We start from the raw sequence: 21,452 nt of genomic DNA on the forward strand, positions 1-21,452 counted from the left end.
CACTTACATGCAGACGTTTCGAAAACCACCCGTTTTCTTTTTCAATTGTTGCACTGACGATCAACTAGCTGTACACAGATCGTCAGTGCAACAATAGCATCGAAAAAGAAAACGGGTAGTGTTCGAACGTCTGCATGTAAGTGGAATCTAATAACCCTAATAACAACCTAGATTCAGTCATTCATTTAATCTAACAACTTATAATCCACAAACAATGCACATTTAATAAAGAGTTTCTGGCTGATAATGATAATGAATTCAGTATTCCAAGTGAACTTTACATTCCCTGAATACACTAATGAGATATTTAGTCCGCACGATATACTCGTGCGAGTGTTCATCTGGTGTCTCATGAAGAACGAATCACGTGATGAATTGTTTTTCTGCTTGTTTTCTTATGATGAATTAAGGCGCCACGTTTAGAATGCCTTATTGTACTTTGCACTCTTCCTGCAGATGTCTTGCAACGATGGTGGCGCTATACGGGGGCATTTGCCCTCTGAAAAACAAAACAAACAATCAAACAAGCAAGGATTATACAACAAACAAAGACAATGCATAATAGGCCCGGCCCCGACGCATTCAGAGATAGTGTGTTCAAAACTTATTCTTTTGTCTATTATTATACTGTTTCACGTATTGACCATGGGTCTAAGCATGAACTAGTTCCATTTGATGATAATAACAGTGGATATAATAGATAATCGAAGACAGAATTTTAAAGTCGGCGTAGTTTGTGTCTGACGTCATCTGTCAATTAAACTCGGGCACGGTTTGTGTCGTGATGATTGTGTTTCTGAACGCGGCAGTTAATCAAGATGGCTTATGGTTAATTTTGCACCTTAAAGCCAAATTTTGATTTTGTTATTCTTTATTTATTCAAAATGTTGAAATAATATTAGTAATAACTGACGAGAAGGGTTGCTATCCATTTTAGGTTGAAATAACAAGGTAAAGTGAAAGAAACCCCACTGGTTGGCCATTTAACACGCAGTTCTATGGGGGGGGGGGGACATATTATCATAATATAATATGTCGAACTTTGCTCTGTTGACCTACAAAGACAACAAATTTGGCCGATTCCATTTAGGTGCAACTTAGGACATGTGTAAACATTACAAATATGCATAAAAATCTGGTTTGAAAAAAATTAACCACTTTCATATTATAAGATCGTATATTATGGCTTTAAATTAACAAACCGTCTCATATCGGAAGCTTTCTTACCTGATGGCACCAAGTCAACAATGCCTAGAAAAGTTGCTTTTTGCCTTGTAAAAGTTTTTTTTTCGCTCTTTTCTGTGATTGCTTTTCTCCGATGAAGGCACCAGATGAATCGACCTGCCTTTTACGCGCTTCTATCCAATGAAAAGTTATACATGGTGTATTTGATTGACAGTGACGTCAGACACAAACTAGTCTTAATTTAGTCTAAGATACTACCCAGGCAAAAATTTAGGCACGAGCCATACCCAAGAACATGTCAAGATCTTGCCAAGAACATGCCCCATTTTCGCGTTACAGCGTACGTATGACGCGCGTTGTTTCCAAATAATTACAATTCACTCGGAGTCTGATATTTAATTGTCGCTCTTAAGACGAAAACGCAGACTCAGACTTATTCATTTCGTCACTGACGAATCACACTTTCGTCACAGAGATTTTTTGTCTTTAAAAATGGTATGGTGGTGGTAGTGATGGGGGTGGTTCAATCCAGTTTCCATGTTATGGCCAGCTTACCTATACTGATCATAGGATTGTTTCAGGAGGTCCTTCAAAGCCTGTGTTCCAACACAATCTAGCACAGTCTTCCCTTTTTGATTTTGCTTATAAATGTTGGCGCCATTTTTGATCAGATACACAGCAATGGCGGCGATATTGCGTGCAGATAGATCTCCAATTACGCCTTCTTTTTGGAAACTCTGCAACAACTGCATAGAAGATAATAATAGAGTATGAAGATGTGCATTTGACTGAACTGGAACTCGTGGTCAAACCACCAACCTGCCCTTTAATACCATCAGAGTTCAAGGTGGATTTCTTTGTAACAACTTTACCACCTTCTTTTAAAAATGCCCCTTCGATCAATATATTCAAGCAGTTGCTTATTTAATTATCGAGGAATATGATTCTTACACCACCTAATATCTTTGCAATATTAAAATACATATGATTCGAGGAATTTGTTGGTATATTTTTTAACATAATTAAAGCAACTTTGTAGTTTAACCACTGTACAAAGTTCAATGACCTCTAGCGGAGGTATTGCCGGGTTACGCAAAGTCTAACCTCACCATTTGGTAAGGTCGAATGGGCGACTCAATGTGAAGAGTAACCTTGGGGACATTAACGAACACGGGATCAGCCTCAAGGAATGGACCAATAGTAAACTTAAACTATCTAGATATTACACCAGGAGGATGAAACTGCACAGGGTTAAATGTCGAGACCCAGGACACAGTTCGAGAAGAGATGATATACCACCACAGTCGTAATTCCAGGATATAGTAAGTTACTGATTACACTTACTGCTCCAACAGGTGTTTGACCCATCACATCTCTAACCGTTTGTTTCATCAGCATTGCATGAAGGGGCGTGTCCCCATCATCGTCTTGAGCATTCACCTCTGCTCCGCCATTGACAAGAAGCTCTATGCTTTTGTTAAGGCCTTTGGCACAAGCCAGATGCAACGGCGCCTCCTTCTTCGAAGTCCTGCAATTCATGTTAGCATGACCCTTCAGGAGGAGAAGAAAAGGCAAAGCTATTAGACAATTGAAAACATTATGTCCTATGTAGAATGACTTATTATATTTATTAAATGTTTTAGTATTTAAACTGGGGCGAAATGGAGATGTGCATGCCACTGTGCACAGCACATAGGGAAGACAACATACAGTGATACTAGGATGAAGACCGAAACGGAGGTGGCGTGATCGATAGCCTTGTAAACGCTTACTTGGATATCAACATATTATGTGGACAAGAACATCAAGGGACACGAAAATCGTTCGAAGTATGCTGATGCAGTGGTGTAGCGCAATGGGGACATGGGGGAACGTGCCCCAATCGATTTGAAAATTTAGAAAATCCAATATGAAAATTGCCCAATCGGGCCAGGTGAGGTGCCCCCCCCCCCCCTCCTTCATGGTCAGTGACATTATTTCAAGCTTGAAAACTTCCTTTGAAAAAGAAAAGGTGGTGGGAAATCCCATATAAAATTACTTGAAGAGAGCGCTGAACAAGACTCCCGACAAGACTTTCGTGCTTGACTGATTCTCGCTTGATGAAGGTCATATTGATGTATGGTCTAAAGAAATGACTCCTCTCCAGACCAATGGTACGTTCAAATCGATCTGTTGGACGTCCAGAGGTCCCGTAAACATATTATAGTCTATTGGATACCAATTCACAGAAGGCATGCATAATAGACCACACCCAATATATCGGGCAAAGACTTCACAAACTGGAGAATGGAACCGGGGGTGGGGATCTTCGAATTTTTGTACGGAGATGTGCCACACAGACTTTCGGTAGCAGACTTTTTCTATACTATACTTTGGCTGATTTTGCAGAATATCCTCTCTCCCTCACTAACTTACTCTTTCTATGAGTGCAGTTGCAACTTCGGTATGGTTATTGAAGATCGCTACGTGTAGTGCTGTCCAACCGTCCTCTTTGTGGCTCTCAACAAAATCAGGCTTGCATTTGGAGACAATCCGTTCAGTAGAACTGGGAAAAACAGACAAATGTGGCGCTTAATCGTTAATGAATAGTTAGTCGAGAGATACAATGTCATATGTTGAATATCAATACTGCAAGAATCTACAACCGGACTGACACTACTCCCCTAAGTACCTTTTACCATGTTAATCGTGCGAGCTAGAACTCGTCGACTAAAATTCCGTGGACATCGTATTTCGCCTGTCAAATGTATTTTGATTAGAGTATGTGCACTATGTTCCACAAGGAAGCCTGGCCAACGACAACGAACACAGTTCTTGAAATATATTCAGACCCTTTAAAATACATTGGCTTAGGAAGATTTTCAACATATGGGGATTGAAACTTGAACAACTTTTGGTGGGCTACTCACTGAGTAGTACTCAGGGGGTACCAAAGTGGGGTTTCCCCCTGGGAGTCAGAAAATTTGGCAAAATATAGGTCACAAACACCCATTTTCCCTCTTTTTTTATCACACTTTTTTAAACTTCACCTAGTATGGGGGGGGGGGGCTGAAAGGTATTTCATCCCCCGCACCAAAATTATTAAGGGACTGAGCCCCCCCCAAGCCCCCGGTTCCTAAGCCTATGAAATAAATAAATAATAATGATAAATTTTGGATTTATACAGCGCCTTTTTCCAGATCTCGGAGGATTCAGAGCGCTGTAATTTCGGTGTGCCATGGTGAATCATCACAATCAGATCGCATCAACTACTATGAACTAGGCTAGTTGCAGCCAAATCCGGCGCAAACCTATACACACTTAGATTGTAACATCCACCAATATTATCTGTGCAGCCCCCCAAATTCCATTGGGTGAATGAAGTTTTTGATAACCAAATAACTAATCACCGATTTTTCAAAGCAGGAGGAAACCGGAGCCGGAGATCCCGGAGAAAACCTGCGAGAGCGAACATGGATCGCGACAAACCATATACACATACAGTCGGTTGGGGTTTGAACCCGGGACCTCAGTGGTGCAAGGCGAGGGAGGGAACAACCACTGTGCCAACTCGTTCTCTCTTTTAGGACCAGAATGCAGATTGATATGCTGTACCGGAAGGTGTAAAGTGAAAATGTAAAATTGGTCTAAGGCAGAGGTAATGTATCGGTATTGGGCTATTCCAGTTTAAATCCATACACCCCCTATGGAAGACATGACCTGAATCTCTCACACAGGGGGTACAGATTTCAAATGCAGTCACCCATTCGGGTAAACCTGTTTGAAATCCACACTCCTTGTGTAGAAGATTACGGTCAGATTTTCTCATAGGGGGTGTATGGACTTCAACTGAAATAGCCTGATGAACAATTTCATAATGGATCATCTCCCTTTGCATCTTGCAAAATTGACCATAGTCGTGATAGTATTTTTGGTCAATATAAGTAACAAACTTGTGGGCATAAGATTTCCATTGAGATTAGTTTATATCCTGAAAATGTTTTGGGTTCTTTCAATCGGAATGTTTAAAGGATGACAACAAAGATCATTTACATACTGTGCGTTTCCTTTTAATGCGGCATATTGAAGCGGGTTGAAGCCCCTTTTGTTTTTGATAGTGAAATCAACAGCAGGTTCGTCGACGATGAGATCAATTGTTGGTGAATCACCTGATTCGATGGCTCTCATTAGTGAGGTCATATCGTCATTGTCCTGTGTGAATTGAATACCAATTTTTTATTATTTTTTATTTATAACATTTGGCACAGAGTCAGGCTGAGCTTTCGATACGAATACATCTTTATCTCTGATTCAGAATTGCTCTAGCTAGAGACAGATTCTACTCATGTTTATCGACCTGTAGAGTACTTTTGAGATGTATTGTAAATGTGGTTTAACATATTTAAATTTGGTTAATTTGTCAAGATCTTGTAAGATCAAGAAAAAGAAAGCTAGGTACCTGTTTGTTGACATCAATCTCATCCCGCATTAGAAGAGCACTTACACACGCACTGAAACCTTTACCAGCAGCGATATGTAGGCAGGATCTTCCAACGCGGTTGACAGCGTTGGGATTACATCCTTTCTTCAGCAGTAACTTAGTCACGCTGGGTTTATTTCTGTAAAGAACATTATATAAACTCATTAACCATGTTAACACAAAAACTGTTAACACAAAATTCCCGATAACACAAATGATACAAATACGTCAAAGAGTTCGTATCAAATAAGATTTGTAAGGATTTGGTAAAGCGCAGAGAGAGTGGCAGATCGTGAAGAGATGGCAAAGAGCAGCAACGTCAAGGCGTAGAGCAAGGAGAGTGAGATTGGTATTGAGCAAGAGGTCATCATTGGAAATATTACAGGATTGAAGGATGACCCGGGCAGCCTTATTCCAGCCTGTTGCTCAAAGTTCTATTTAGGGGGTGTAAGATGATACTCACATACTCCAGGACTGACCGGACTAGATGGTAAAGATTACGTCGGATGGTGGTGGGAGAAAAGGAGTTGAAAGACCTGTGGATATAGCCAATGATTTTCTGGCTTTCTTGCAGATATGCTCAATGTGGAGGTTCCAGAATAAAGAGATGTGGATTCTGAGGAACTTTACAGCAGAAACCCTTTCAATAACCTGGTTATTCATGATGAGCTGAAAATTTGGTAAGGACATCCTTTTTGGAAGAAATTACCATTAATGACTATTAGTTTTGTTTGTTGGCATTTGCTGTCAGGTGATTACTTACAAACCAATTATAAATAGTATCAATATCAGATTAAAAAGAGACAAGATCACCATTGCAGATCGCAGGATTATGTCATCATTGGGGAACGCGAAACAAAACAGGGACTTTATTAGACGACATGATGCAGTCATGTCTACAGTAGAATTCACCGCGACCTTTGCAGGACTTAAACCCCATTAAAAGCTATTAAACCAAGATAACACTCATTGAAAACAGCTCAACTGATTAAATCAGATCTTCTCTGGTTGTGCACATGTGTCTGTTTTATATGTGCGGTATCGCAATGAGCTGGTATTATAGCTTCAGTTGGGTAACCGATTATAAAGGAAACGCAAGGAAACAATGGTATGTGGACCTTTGTTCACGAAATGAGACAATGGTCTGCTTTTTGTTAACCAGCATTCTTGAAAATGAGCAACATAATGATTGCTGACTTAACACGGTTTGGAAATAATTTCTTCATATTTTTTGGTGTTATCTGTCGTTTACATAATCCTTCCTAAAACACCAAAGTACGAATATTTCCAAACATCTAAATTAGCTAAAATTTAGGACATGTTACAAAACTATATTTTCTAGAATTTTAGAAGAGTACTTTTAATATTGGCCGGTTATTTTTCACACAGCGACGTTAACTAGGCAAATCCCCATACTTCTAACGTACGCTATTTGTAGAGGTCACGCGTCAATGGTAAGAGCACTGTGTATTGTGTATAGGAAAACGGACAGTAACTGCAGTATGAGACACCATGGAATGAGACGGACTGGTTTTTTTTGGACAAATAAGTATCTACACCAACTAGCGGACCTGTGAGACCAACGGAACCAAGTTTTAATAACAGCGGGCCATGTGGGAGACCTTATCAAAAGCTTTAGTCAAATCAAATAACCCCACGGCCACGCTGCGCTGCTATGACTTATTTCCAGGTAGACGTACCAGTCATGAAGAGAAGTAATAAGCATGGTAAGTGCATCAGAGGTTGATGACTTCGGAAAAAATACAAATTGACGTTTGCTAGGAATGTTGTTGTCATTCAGATGAAAAAGAACATTCTTATGAATGATCCTCTCCAGAATCTTGCAGATGATTTAAAAAGTAAATGAGGACTACATTTGACGACTCCGTAAGGATCTTGGGATTTCCGGTTATCCGGTTTATTGTGTCTATAAGATATTCCTTACCCACTGTAATTCTTACCCAAAGCAAGAAAACGCCAAGGCGGCATCGCCATCTTTGTCCGTGAGTTCCTTATCTGCATTAGCAGACAGCAGTACGCTGACGATTTCGTAGTGCCCTTCGTGAGAGGACAGATGAAGCGACGTAAAACCTTTGTCTGTGCGATGATCAACCTAAAATGATACAACAATGATTATGATGAAATGCACACAAACTAATTTGATACATGACCAACATTATTGAGTTTTGCGGGGAGTTTTGACATCGGAGCTGTTATATCTCACTCCCGATCTCACTGAACAGGCCAAGACGTCGTCAGCGTTCTTGACGCCAAAATGGAGTCACTGACATCCACTATCTTATTCAGTTGACGCCATCTGACGCCACTACGGCACTAGACACTTTCCGCATCTGGTTTTCATAGTTTATTTAATAACACAACATTGCTTGTCTAGTTGTGCCTTTCACAAACCTCTCTTGCTTTCTTGATAGCAAACGTTTACTTACCCAGTTTGGATGACTCTGAATAAGTTGCTTCACTTTGCTGACATCACCTTTTGCAGATGCTTGAGTCAACATCTCAGGTGAACTCTGAGGGCTACTCGCTTGACTACCAGCTCGTCCTTTAGCTATTTCACTCAGCATCAGACGCAATAGTTGCGCGCTAGTTTCTAGTGAAAAGACATAGAAACATGAACACAAAAGACATCAAGTGATTTACTTCTGCTAACACATACTACCAGATGATAAATGTGACCGTCCACCACAAGCAGCCGTAAAGACGGCCCCGGTCAATTTTGTTTAATTTCGTGTTCAGAAAATAATATATCATAAGCTTTAAATGGTACGTGTATATCATTTGACTTCAAACGATATCCATAAGCGGGGTTATGGTTTGTTAAACTTTGCTCGGGTCTACACGTCTCTTTTTCCACATTTTTAGCAATAAATATCAAACAGTCATAATTGGCGGTCATTTCAAATCATCCCCAAGTCAACTAGGTTCAGGAATGTCCTCTCATTGTTTAGAGGTTAATGACTGTGCATCAGTTGTTTTGAGGATATTGTGAAATATCTAAACATTGTGCTTTGGAACCGAGGAATATCCCGAGGGGCGCAGCCCCGAGGGATATTCCGAAGTCATTAACCTCATCCATAACCGTCACTTTTCACTTTTTTTTTAATTCAATTTACGTCACATTTTCTTCTTTCAATTTGAAAACAGAACACAATTTTAACTTTATCTATCGTTTTCCCTGTAAAAAATCGAATAGCCCATTAAGTAAATACCGCTAGCGACCAATCACACTAGCACGCAATCATGCGTCCAAATACGGCGGCCTCTACATCGCAGCGCGATGCGATGTTGCGATGCTTTTAGAACATCGCAGCATCGTGCGTTGAAATTAAAATGTACATTTTAATTTCATCGCGCGATGCTGTGATGTTTTAAAAGCATGTGGGGTCTGCATCTCCTTTTATGGTCATTCTGCCGACCTTGATTTTCCAGCAGCCAATCACAAGCGTGCACGGCTGCGATATCGCAGCGCGATGCTATAAAGTTGAACAAAATCCAACTCCATCGCGGACCAAAATTTCCATCGCGCGATGAGAATGTTCACCACTGAGCTCGTAAAAACCTGGCTCAGATTACAGTTTTTATAGCATCGCAGCCTCGCATCGCGCTGCGATGTGGAGTAAGAACCGGACTTAACACGTCACGTAACCATGGTAACGCGGTCATAATTGTAGAGCGTACTTTTAGCTACGTCACGAGACGCGGTCATTATACTTTTTCAATGACCTGCATTTGCGTCCGCGTATTTAAAAGTTATTATCTGTGATTGGATCGCACTTGCTGCGTATATTAATTAATGAGGTTATGAATAATTGTTGGTTATACATACATACATTGCTTTGTAACCCACCACTCAGAATACAATTTTCGGACTTTACGGCTAGTTTGTGGTGGACGGTCACAAATAGTACATAATAAATCGCGGGAAATACTGCATACTGACGAATAGTGGGCGATCATAATCCGCTTTAGTGCGTCCCCTATTTATAAAAAAAATGGGCCTACAGAGGGCGATGTTATCAGAATTTTTCTAGGGCAATCCAGGAGTTGTAGTATACCAACGATTCAGTAAATCAGAGTTTTTGTCTGATTTGTCCTTTTGTGGCGTTCACGACGAAATTCGTTACAACGTGGATTTTAAGTTGGAGCCCCGTACACAACTAAATTGATATATAGGGCGTTAGCTCTTATTAAAGTGATTCCTTGTTATGCAAATGAGACAGTTTGCATTCGGTGGCTTTCACACTGAAATTTCGGGGCTTGCCTTTTGTTATTTCCATATTTCACGTGCTCAAAGGCATTTCTTTACAAATGAATGAGTATGAAAAGAATCTTCCGCACGACTATATGGTGCGGAGAAAATATCACATTTGTTGACTCAGAAAATGTAATTCGTAGTTTATACGTACGCATCACTTACCAGCTTCATCATCCGATCCTTGCCCTAATTCGGCAGCACTTGTTCTTCCTTGATCACTCTTCTTTTCAGGCAATAGGCACATGGGATGCAGAAACCATGCCGGACCTTCAGTGAACTGGGTTTTGACATCGCCATCTTTATCGACGCTCACTACCTTCCCAACTTTCCCGAGAACCTGTACGAATTATGAAAATTGTCGTCTTAATGTATTTGCTATAAAAAAAACAAAAAACAAAACCAAAACACACAATTCAATAACTCTTTTTTCCCAATACTAGCATATCACATTACTACATGATTTTTGATTTGAGAAATTCCCCAGTTGCAAGAAAGGTTAGCGAAGTGGTTGATGTACTCGTCTCTCGCCATTCCAGCCCGAGTTCCCGGTAGTGCCATAAATGAGCATGCATGGTTGCCGATTCATTTCATCCTCGCAGGTTTTTCTTCTGCGTGTACTCAAATCTTCATCTTGCTTTCTTATAATTATTATCGGTCCGTTTTCTTACATTTTGTCCAGTCTTGACCGGTATTCCGCTTTAATAAATTGCGCTCCAGCTCCTTGACTCATCCATCGGATGAAAAGTGTTGGCGTTGTATAAAAAATCGTGTGTTTTATTTATTACCTATCAATCCAAAATTCGTAAACGATAAGCACAGTAACATAGCTTTATGTAAATAATGTTCTATAGTGACCTACTTTGGCCATGTCGTCCTTCCATCCGCATCGTTTTTCCTGCATTCTTTTAAATACGTCCAATTTCAGAGGCTTAACTCGAATCTGATCCCCAGGTGTGATGAAAGAATGTGTTTTTTCCAAGTCTGAAAAAACAAACACCACATTAAACATGTTAAATGCTTTAAATCCATTCATTTAGCTTTTAAGTGATAAACCTGTATGTCTATCATTACACACACTTCGAAGGTTCAGAACCAGAAAGCCGTAACTCACTATGAGGCTTTCTGGCTCTCAACCCTCGACTTTTCAAAACGAAAAAGAGTTGGTGTCGAAATTGACATCTTAGTTGGAATTCTTGCTGGCGAAGTGATGTAATAATCGGATTAACTACCATAGCAATGGGCAAAACAAGTTTTGAATATATCGCGCTGCACTAGAAGCAGGTTGCACTCATCACCTGTGCATATCTGCAATCATAGATTGAATACAATGCCGTTCTTTTCAAAGATACTAATCTTACAGGTGCGAGTGATCAGCATGATATGGTTCAATGCAGAGGTACCGCGTGGCGTACCAGTGCAGCGCGGTATATTCAAAAATTGTTTTCACCTATTGCTCTGGTAGTTAATTCGAATATTACATCACTTCGCCAGCGAATACAGTAGGATTACATTGCATAAAATCATACTATTTATTTGAAAGAATCATATCATCCAGAAATAACTTAGTCAATACAAAGTGGCGTTTAGAAAATAAATTTCAAGTTTGATTTGATTAGATCCGTTTAATATCACGATTGGAATGATAATACTGACTTAGTTAAGCTTACCTAGTCGCGGCAGATGTTCTGGATAGTAAAATCCACCATGTCCTTCGTTTCCTTTCGCATAGATCACATCCACAGCTCCATTGAGCCCTAAACGATACTTATTCTTATGACCGTTTGACCACGTGACACACACCATGGTACGGAATGTGTTCGAGTCTGTCCAGTTATCAAGATAGGTGACCGAACCAGTGCTGCCTTTCCCTCCTGCATAAACGAATGAGTAAAGCAAGTGGTTATAAAACACATCAGAACCCTATACTGCTGTTTCTAAGGATTTCTAATGATAGCCACCATAATGTGTGTAAAAACAAATTATGAATTTGAATCTGGGACCATCGAATTCTAATCCAAGCTCTGCTACATATTTTAGGCCCCATCCTGACAATCCAATATGACAGGTTTACCATACGCTATGGTCTGGCGGGGTTATTTGGAGTCTTAACCCTTTATAATATAACTTTAGGGATGCATTCAAGACTCAACCGCCGGTTGCTCACCGGTTCCGTCCGGTTGTAGCCGGTTTCTAATTGTTCTAAACAATGGAACGCGGTTCAACCACCGGTTAACAGGACGGTCGAGTTTTGTAGCCGCCCTTAATATTTACTTTTTTACGTCACCAATGATTGCAATTAGATTGAATATTATTAATTTACCCACCATCTTGATCACCCCATCTCCATTTTAGTCCTCGCATCACTTTTGCTCCAACAAATATTCCTTTTGCTTTAATCTTGTTACAGCCGTCACGTATTGGAAGCTTCACTCTGAAAGAAATGCAATAGGAAATGGAGTATAGTTGCCAGGGATGTCCAGAATAATGGCAGAATTTTTCAAGTAGCTAGAGGGTATTCGGCGGGTATTTTTCAAGAGCACTTGTCCGCGAAGTTATTGCACGTCTTTTCTGTTAGCAACGCAAACCTATGGCGAATTTCGTTGGTTTGCGAAGTACAAAGTGAGGAAATCAATCGATTGGTTATGAATAATAAAATCTCTTCATGCTTAATCGGCCCTTGTATTGAGGTCAACACATAAAGATGTCGTTAGTTTAGCGAATCTGAACTGTTTAAAAGAGTAAAAACGCCCTCTGAGAAGGTCACGGGACATTCGGAAACGGGTCAACTGATATGATCCCATCAGGCAGCAGTAATTTGTGTTTCACAGAAAGTCTACTAATTTGATATGGAAATGACTTTTTGCAATATGTGGAAATTAGGACAAAGAGAAAATAAGCTAATAATCTTACGGTGTTGCACCTGGTACGTCAATTCTCAGAAACACGTGACTGGTGTCATGATTATCACTCATGTAACAGTTTGTACATAAGTCAAAATCATGACACACTGCACACCTCCATCGCATGCCTTCAATGTCCCATTTCATACACGCATCGCATCGCACACCCTTGTGTTTAACACCTGTAAATACAAGATATCTTATTAAAATAAGAATGCGATTTTATCAATGATTGACAATTGTATGAATACTAACTGAATACTAATGAATACTAACTGAATACTAATTGAATTCTAAATTGGAATAGATAGAGGGATTGTAATAAAATGCATTTCGTAATGATAATTGTAGTTTCTTGATACCATGGGTTTTGAAATAAAAGTTGAAGTACAAATAGCTGAACTTTTGGATGACAAGTACAATAAGAACCACTGCCTCTCTCTCTGAACTGCTAGGATACTGTCAGAAGAATTACCTACCAAGCTGTGCGTTGTCATATATTCTCAGATCACACTCTTTACCCAATCCTCCTCTGTAATTTGCGGACACACCATTATCCCAATGTATCCAAACGACATCAGCTGAAAACATTCAAAATATCAAAAGAAGGTTAAAGGTAGGTCAAAACATCAAATTGTGCCTTGTTACGGTAAACACATATGAAAAAGTGAGAAATTAGCACAATCGAATACTAAGAAGATGCAAAAGTTGCAATGATTTCACTAAGTGGTGGCCATTTTGAAATTGGCGGCCATCTTGGAAAGAAAGCTTTCACGCATCTGCAGGACTAAAGCATTATTCCATGGTAACATCGAAGGTGGATTATCATATTGCATTTAATACCTCTTTTAATATTCTCTATCAATAGCCATATCCGGGTACGTTCAATTTGGAACTCTGCCGTTATTGTAACTTTAGGGGAAATGTGATGCATACTTCAAGAGCTACATCTACAGTTCCATGCAAGTTAACTAACTACACTACACGATTCCTATTGGGGCCAGGGGAGTACCAGTGGAGTACCAGTGTGTATAACCACTGCTGGTGGATCCTGTGCATGCAGTAGCGGCATTGGTACTGCGTAGGTACTCTGTATGTACCAGTCAGGCACATTGGCGATAGTGTACCTGTGCAGGCGGCCACAATCGTAATCTTGTAGTGTAACTACTAATCATACAGGATTTGAATCTGTGCCCTTCGGTTTCCTTGTACATGTTGTATGGTGGCTGGTGCTCTATAAACTCAGCTATGAATCAGCCAAAGAATATGTGGTTATTTTGTCCATTCGTTTACAGTTTAACTTTGTTTAGTATTGATGCACGAATTCAAGGACGGCGTCCAAAAACGCTCACAGATTGGCTTAAATTATCTAGTGGAAACAAAATATTTCAAAAATACAAAAAAGCTGATGAAGCTTTAAGGGGTCGAGCAGTCTTTTTTCAAATTGCTCAGAAATGGGAGGAATCTACCATGTTTGCTATGACTTTTTTGCCTAGCAATATTGATCCTAGGTCTTTGCCTTGGCAAAATTTGTAATGAATTTGATGGTTAGACCAAGCCTCTAGTGTTACGATTTGTATGACTATGAACTTACTGTCGTTAATATGTTCAGTTTCAGGTACAATGACGGTACCGACATATCCTGGTCCGCCATCTTGATTGCCCCACTCCCAATCTGGTCCTCTGACTACTCTTGCACCGTAAAACATTATTGCATGATACACCAAAAAATATCTGCAAAAATAGACATACACCAGTCAACTCGTATCAAATTGTTAGATAGAAGGAGCTTGACCGAGAACCAAATAGAGTAAGACTAGAGTTAAGGTGGTACTATACACCCTTTGATAAATTTATTACTATTTTTGTATTTTAATCAAAAATAACTAGACACTGGTAACAAAAGTTATGTATATTATATGGGCAAGGAATCAAATTACTTCACTGAAATGTCAGTGATTCAAGACAAGTGGTTCATATTATATGTTATGAAATGAAGTACATTCTAGCGGTACCTCTTTTACGTACCGCTTGTCTTTTAAAAGTCACTGAAATTCCAGTAGAGTGACTGGACTCCTTGCCCCTATAATACGTAACTTTTGTTACCAGTGTGTTATTAATTTTTGAGAAAATTTGCAAAAATAGTCACAAATTTATCAAGGGGAGTAGTACCACCATAAAACAGTAGGATACATGCAAGTTTCTTACTTTCGTTGTGTGTACTTTTGTTGCATTGTTTTGCCTACTTATACAGGAATGACACATGGATGCATGTAACGTGTGCGAGAATCTGTATTGTCTGATATTTTTGGAGGTTTTCGTGTGACAAAGGTCAAGGGACATGTCAAACAGTCTTCGTTTGTGCCTAAAGTGACTTATTCCTGCTTTAAATGAATATTCCCTTTATTTCGTTACAAAATCTACTGCTCTTCTATTGCGTCATATCGCTATACAAATTCCATTCGTTTGGAATAAGACAAAGTAATTTACTTATAATTACAAAATCGCTTACCTTTGATGCAGTTTTCAATGTCGTCGTTAGTTGTTTTTATCTAGCTGATGACATAAGCCTACTGTGCTTATTTTGATTGGTTGAAGAATGTCAAACTGGATGACCCAAATTGATTACGTCAACGAACTTGTAGGTCGTTCGTGTATATTAACGCCCCAGTAATGGCGGCAAAAATCCAGGGACGTTCACAAGATTGGAGTACAAATAGCTGCGACAGGTTATTGGTGACGGAATAAAACAATGAACTATAAATTAATAACAATTGTCTTTGCTCTCTCTCATACAAAACTTCTTTTCCAAATAAAAAAAAATCCAATATAGACCAATTTTGTTGAACAATATCATGCCCGTATTTGAATTCAACATTGGTACTGTTGACTACATGTATGCTGCTGAGATCAGAACCACATCTGACGAAAGCGCTTTTAGAGGCGAAGTTGTTAATACGTTGTTGCAATAACGGTGGGAGCACGGTAGTTGTGGGTCCGAGTCACATCGCGACCAACATGTTGTGTCCTTGGGCATGTTGGCAATACACTTAACCCCGTTTGCTTCACTCCACCAAAGTGTAGGCTGCAATGGGGGAGCTGTTATAGTGTTAGTACGCCGGCGCCGTTGTTGTTGGCAAGGTGATATCCTACTGGCAGCAGAATAAATGTAACCCGCTTAGGACAATATTGAAAAGGCGTTATAAAATACCGACATTTATTTATAAAATGACACCAATGTTTTTCAATCGCACAGCATCCGCCATTGTTCTACTTTAAGATAAATTTAAAGGTTTAAGTTAAAAATGTAAAGGTTTCAAGACCTTCAAATTTCACATAGGGTTAAAAAAATTACGTGCAATTTATATCGTCAAAGTACCTTCTTTATCTTTCTCGATTATGAATATTGATATAATTTGTTACTTTGTTCGGTAGGGACCTGGACGGAAACCCATTGCTCTCTTTGAAGCATGAAGTAATATCACGGAAATTGAGTTTTATATTTTTTTGCCATGGAAGCTTTTTCTGGTCCTTCACGTTCTTTTCTTCACATATCTTTTATTGACTACATTGAAATACTTTGGAAGCATTGGAACGGAAACTATTGTGGATAAATCACAATTAATGAGTAAAAGCTTCGACTTGGCTAAAATATATAATAACTTAGCAATGGCTAATCTTTCCCTGTAAGCAAGGGGTTTCTGGGAACGGTTATGCTAAAGCAAACAATATTCATGTACAGAGTTCATATTTATGATAAAAGCTGAGTATTGGAAGCGGAAGATAAATGCGACGATTCGAGATGCCGACTCCATGACTGATAACAGAATTTAAACCAGGGTATGATCAGACCACTTTTCAACATCATTAGCAGCGACCTTCATAATTTTCAAATCTTGCATAAATAATATTAAAAGATAAATAAGAAGATAATGATAAAAAAAAATGAGACGACATCATAAACTTGTGAACTGGCACGTATAATAATATAACATGATGTTGACTTAAGTATGCCACCAAGATAAGACCTTAAGTTGAAACCATTTCTGTATCATGATATACGATCATTTTAGGATTCTATACCAGTTCATTCTGTTCTCCTATTAATACAAATACTCTAATAACTCAACGCCATCGCGCCAGCATGTCCTGATTATGTAAACGAACAGGCAAATTGTTTATTGGCAATCAAGCGCGGTTGTTTGATGTGATCATTTATTAAATTTTCTAACAAAACATTATTATGTTCAATTCTAGACCGGGACAATACCAACAGCTATCACACTAATATATAAATATATTTTTAGCTATCTTTAACATAAATTTTCGTTTCTATATCAACTTATTCATCTTTTTCTAAATTTTTGGTTTTGTGGTAATTTTTATTCTATAAACTGTATATTTGTGAGCTAATTGAGGGCGCTATTTAAATATATTTTTAATTTAATTTAGCTAAATAATATAAGTTATTCCTTACATATCATGATAAAAACTTTTGTGAAAATTTCCTTGCTATTTCTTACTAATTTTCTGATGTTTTAAACTCATTATACCAAGTTGTAAGGAAGTAAATATTTAGATTTTAGATAAACAGCGCCATCAGTGTTCACTTTTACTTTTAAAAAATGACGCAGTTTTACATACCATCAAACAACCGTGCAAGTTGACCACAACCAAATTGGATGGTACCGAATTTTAAGGAAAAAATAAATCACGAATTGTAGAAGGATTTGACCAGAAATTAACAACTTATATTTCGGTTAGTTCACATATTTTGTAATTTTGATATAAAACTTAAAACTTAATTTCCGCAAAAGGTTAATCAACCAAATCCGGTTTTACAAAGGGACCTGTCGTGAATTTCCTGGAACAATGGCGATACAATTAATTTTTAGAATGTTTCACACTTCGGAGTACTTTAAAACTGGTACTGGGCCATTTTGAATGTTAAATGTTGGTATTGCACAATATCATGAATATATTCAGTTTCTGTTTTCTGATTTCCAACATGTGCAATGTTTGATTCATAACTTAAGTCCCAATGATTAGCCTGAGAAAGTGTGAAACCCTCGTTTTTTGAGGAGAGAAAAATGCAAATCATTCTAGACTGATTCGATTCCGTTTATTGGGAGCAAATCCTTTGTTTTGATTGGTTAGATGTGATGCATCCTAATATGGTAATACAGAAAAGAATCGATTTAATGAGGTTGACCTTTCTGAACACATAAAACTATCCAATATAGCTAGCATATGTGGAATTTGATGTGCTCTATGCATGTTTTAAACAGATTAATTGAGTAGGGTAAAGAACACTGATCAATATGCCTTTTGTTTGTAGCTAATCGGATGATCGGTTTTTATAATACACACATTTTAAATTTCTTTTTATTGTATTGTTTTGATCAATAATCAATAGTTCATTTGCTAATATAACTTCTAAGTGTTATGTAATTGTTGCCAATATCTTGCTAAACAACAATGCATATTTAACAGAATATTGCTTTCAAACATTGTCAAAGTGTTCCTAATGACTTTGCATAATTTGCATATTTAATTAATGCAAATTAGCAAATTAGATCATTAATTATGCAACTTGTTAATTAGATGTCGGCTCGACAATATAATATAGAACATATTAGTAACACATTGACCAAGTTGCAAAGTTTCAAGGCAAAAGTTTGTAAAATAAAAGTACCCTGAACATAAGAACTGATTTGTAGCGAAATATAGGCAAAAACTACATATTCATGAGCATTTTCAGCATTTTCAAATCATTAACTACATTGATTATTGATAAAAACAATAAGATACAAAGAAAAAATAAATTGATATTAGGAAAACCGTATGTCCGATTTGCTTCAAACATACGGCATATTGGTCAGTGCAAATATGCCTGGTCAGTGTCCAATATACCAACTCTACAATTTGTTTACAACATGCTCAGAGGATTTTCATATCCCACCTTAAATAATATAATTATTAGATACAAAATACGCTTACAAAAACTATTGGTACAACAGGTTTGAACCAAAAACCAATTAATTAGGACAATGATGAATAGTTGAAAATCATATTGTTTAATTATATCGAAATCTTGCTTCAAAATATTCAGTTCCTCTTTGAGCTTCTTTGGCGAGGTTAGAGCGCAACTTGGCCTCCACGGCCATTGCTTGCGATTGTTTTCGTTTTGGTTCACATGCGCCAACGGTGTTTGTGAGACAAATGACTCCCAAGGATTTTGATAACAAAAGGGATCCCAAACCATCAAGCAAAAGTGACCAGAAAACAATTGGTTGCAAACTGTTCACTCGTCTCACAGACACCATTCGCGCATGTAAACCTAAACCAACGCAATCGCAAGCAGAGGCCGCAGGGCCTTGAGTGACGCTGTGCTCTCTCAATTCACTGAAGTGGAACTGGACATTTTGAAGCAAAAGATTCTGATACTATACAACATGATTTCCAAACATGCATCATTAGCAGATAAACAAAACATGAAAAAGTGGATAGTTCCTATTCTGAATGGACTTGATAAATTTCTGCAAGGAGAGAAGTTGGAAGGAGATGAGGCGGCACGTTTTGCAATTGGATATGGCTGCAGTTTACGGCTATGTTGGATAAAAAAACGTTGATGCATGGGCACGGAAAAGTTCTTCAGGCCCTATAAACAAAAAGTCCAGCCTGCTCGTCGTGTTATGTCCTCGTGTATAAATTATAAACATTGCCTACATCAAAAAAGTTCCTCGCATAACTGTTATTGTTAAAAATTGAAATTGTTAAAAGGAGTCTCCGGCAATCATAACATTATGCTTTATATGTTAGAAAAATTGTTTAAGTGCAATGACGTACTGGTTACTTGTATTTACTGAGACGTCATTGCACTCGACAATTTCGGCGCCCGGGAATTTTGAATATCGCGTGTTGAGAGACGGATGCTTTTATTCGTTTTTATGGTCACTATGAGTTTGTTTTAAATAAAACCACGCGATTCGTGCTTGATAATTGTTTTTCTTACATATAAAGCATAATGTTGTGATTGCCGGAGACTTCCTTTAATATTTTTAAAGCTTTTACAAAAACAAAAAAAGTGGGTTGATAAATTTTCTACCAAAAGCAGTTTCACAACGTAAATTACACAGTGGTACCCTAGATGACGTAGATAGCCAATCGATCACGTGTACCATAAGGAATGCAATATCTGATATTATACAGTACTATGTATTGTTTTTTACTGTTCGACTTTGCCCACTCACACTAAACATGCTATAAAATAATAATGCGACAGACTTTTGCCGTTGTCTTATGATTTGTACATGAAAATTGCTATACGCAATGGATAGGTATGAGGAACCCCTCAACAAGATTGGAGAGGGTGCATTTGGCGAGGTCTTTTGGGCCAAAGATAAATACCTTGGAGGAATTGATGCATTAAAGAAACTCAAAGGCCGGTCCGAAGATATCATTGGAGAATTACACGTGTTGATGAAAGTAAAACACCCGGGTATTGTCGGCTTGAAAGGACTGATACATTCTACAGACGGTGGTTCGTATCTGCAGGTGGAATTCTGCAATGGCGGGAATCTAAACACATATTGGAAGGACAAGAAACCAGATGTTTCCATTAAGCACAGATTCATGACAGAAATAGCTTTCGCTGTAGCTTATTTACACGAAAATCGGATAGCGCATCGTGATTTGAAACCCGAGAACATCATGATACAATATATCGGCAATGTGCCACATACAAAGCTTGGCGATTTTGGACTCGCTATATCGCAACGCACGGACTCTCAACAATACATGTCGGCAAAGGTAGGCTCAAGGTTTTTCATAGCTCCCGAGATCTTTCAACAGCCACCTAAATATACCAATCGCGCTGATGTATTTTCAATGGGCGTCATCTATCGCGCATTGGTATTCGATAGATCTTTAAAAGGCATGGGGCCAACCTATCTCGGGGATTGCTACTATTCTGACGGACGATATCCTATTCCGTACGGTGAAGCAATGTCGGTAAGCCCACCTATAAAAGTGTTGACGCCAGACACTAGTATTACAAACGCCGACGCACGAGAAATCCTAGATACCATGCTTAGTGCGAATTACAAAGAACGCCCAACAGCCGCCGAAGTGGGACGCCGCATATTCGAAGAAACTAGAGACATTGACTTTCAAGTAAACCCAAGCTGCAAAGTATCAACAGAAGTTGTCAGACTAAGAAGAGAGCAAGCACCTGAAGATAGTGGGTTCGAGGACTCAAGGTCCCACGATTCTCAAGATGCGTGCATACGACGACTTTCTACCAGTATGCGCAAAGTTTCCTCTGGAAGCGCACGGAAGTCCGCATCGTCAGTACCGCTGGATCGCGAACAACTAGTTCAAACACGTAATTTAGTCGTGCTCTGGGAGCAAATGATTGCGTCAGGAAGCTCATCACAAAGGGAACCACCAGCAGCAGCATCACCATCATCATCGTCATCAGAGGTAGAGGGGCAATTCGGCACAAGTGTAGTGGTTAATTCGTTGGACCGCATGCAAAGAGGAAGCGCCTTAACAGAATGCGAAATGGAAAGTTTCGCCCAAGCCTGGAATAAGCTCGATGACATTTTTCGTGACGACAGTAGTGAGCAAA

The 21,452-nt window shown here is 38.8% G+C and overlaps 1 protein-coding gene across 1 annotated transcript; it reads right to left on the reverse strand.

Annotated features, from left to right (window-relative positions):
- Positions 1 to 429: 429 nt before the first annotated feature.
- Positions 430 to 14,529, reverse strand: LOC140167528 (E3 ubiquitin-protein ligase MIB2-like). The gene is made up of 15 exons (XM_072190832.1): positions 14,415 to 14,529; positions 13,300 to 13,401; positions 12,831 to 13,002; positions 12,245 to 12,351; positions 11,588 to 11,791; positions 10,780 to 10,901; positions 10,083 to 10,257; positions 8,092 to 8,255; positions 7,606 to 7,757; positions 5,624 to 5,783; positions 5,222 to 5,376; positions 3,601 to 3,730; positions 2,530 to 2,736; positions 1,741 to 1,931; positions 430 to 499 (listed from the first exon to the last, which is right to left on the reverse strand). Exons 1-15 carry the CDS (start codon positions 14,527 to 14,529, stop codon positions 430 to 432), a joined length of 2,226 nt encoding a protein of 741 aa, XP_072046933.1.
- Positions 14,530 to 21,452: the final 6,923 nt, after the last annotated feature.

This window comes from Amphiura filiformis, chromosome 13 (genome assembly GCF_039555335.1).
Source record: "Amphiura filiformis chromosome 13, Afil_fr2py, whole genome shotgun sequence".
Taxonomy (NCBI): Eukaryota; Metazoa; Echinodermata; class Ophiuroidea; order Amphilepidida; family Amphiuridae; genus Amphiura; species Amphiura filiformis.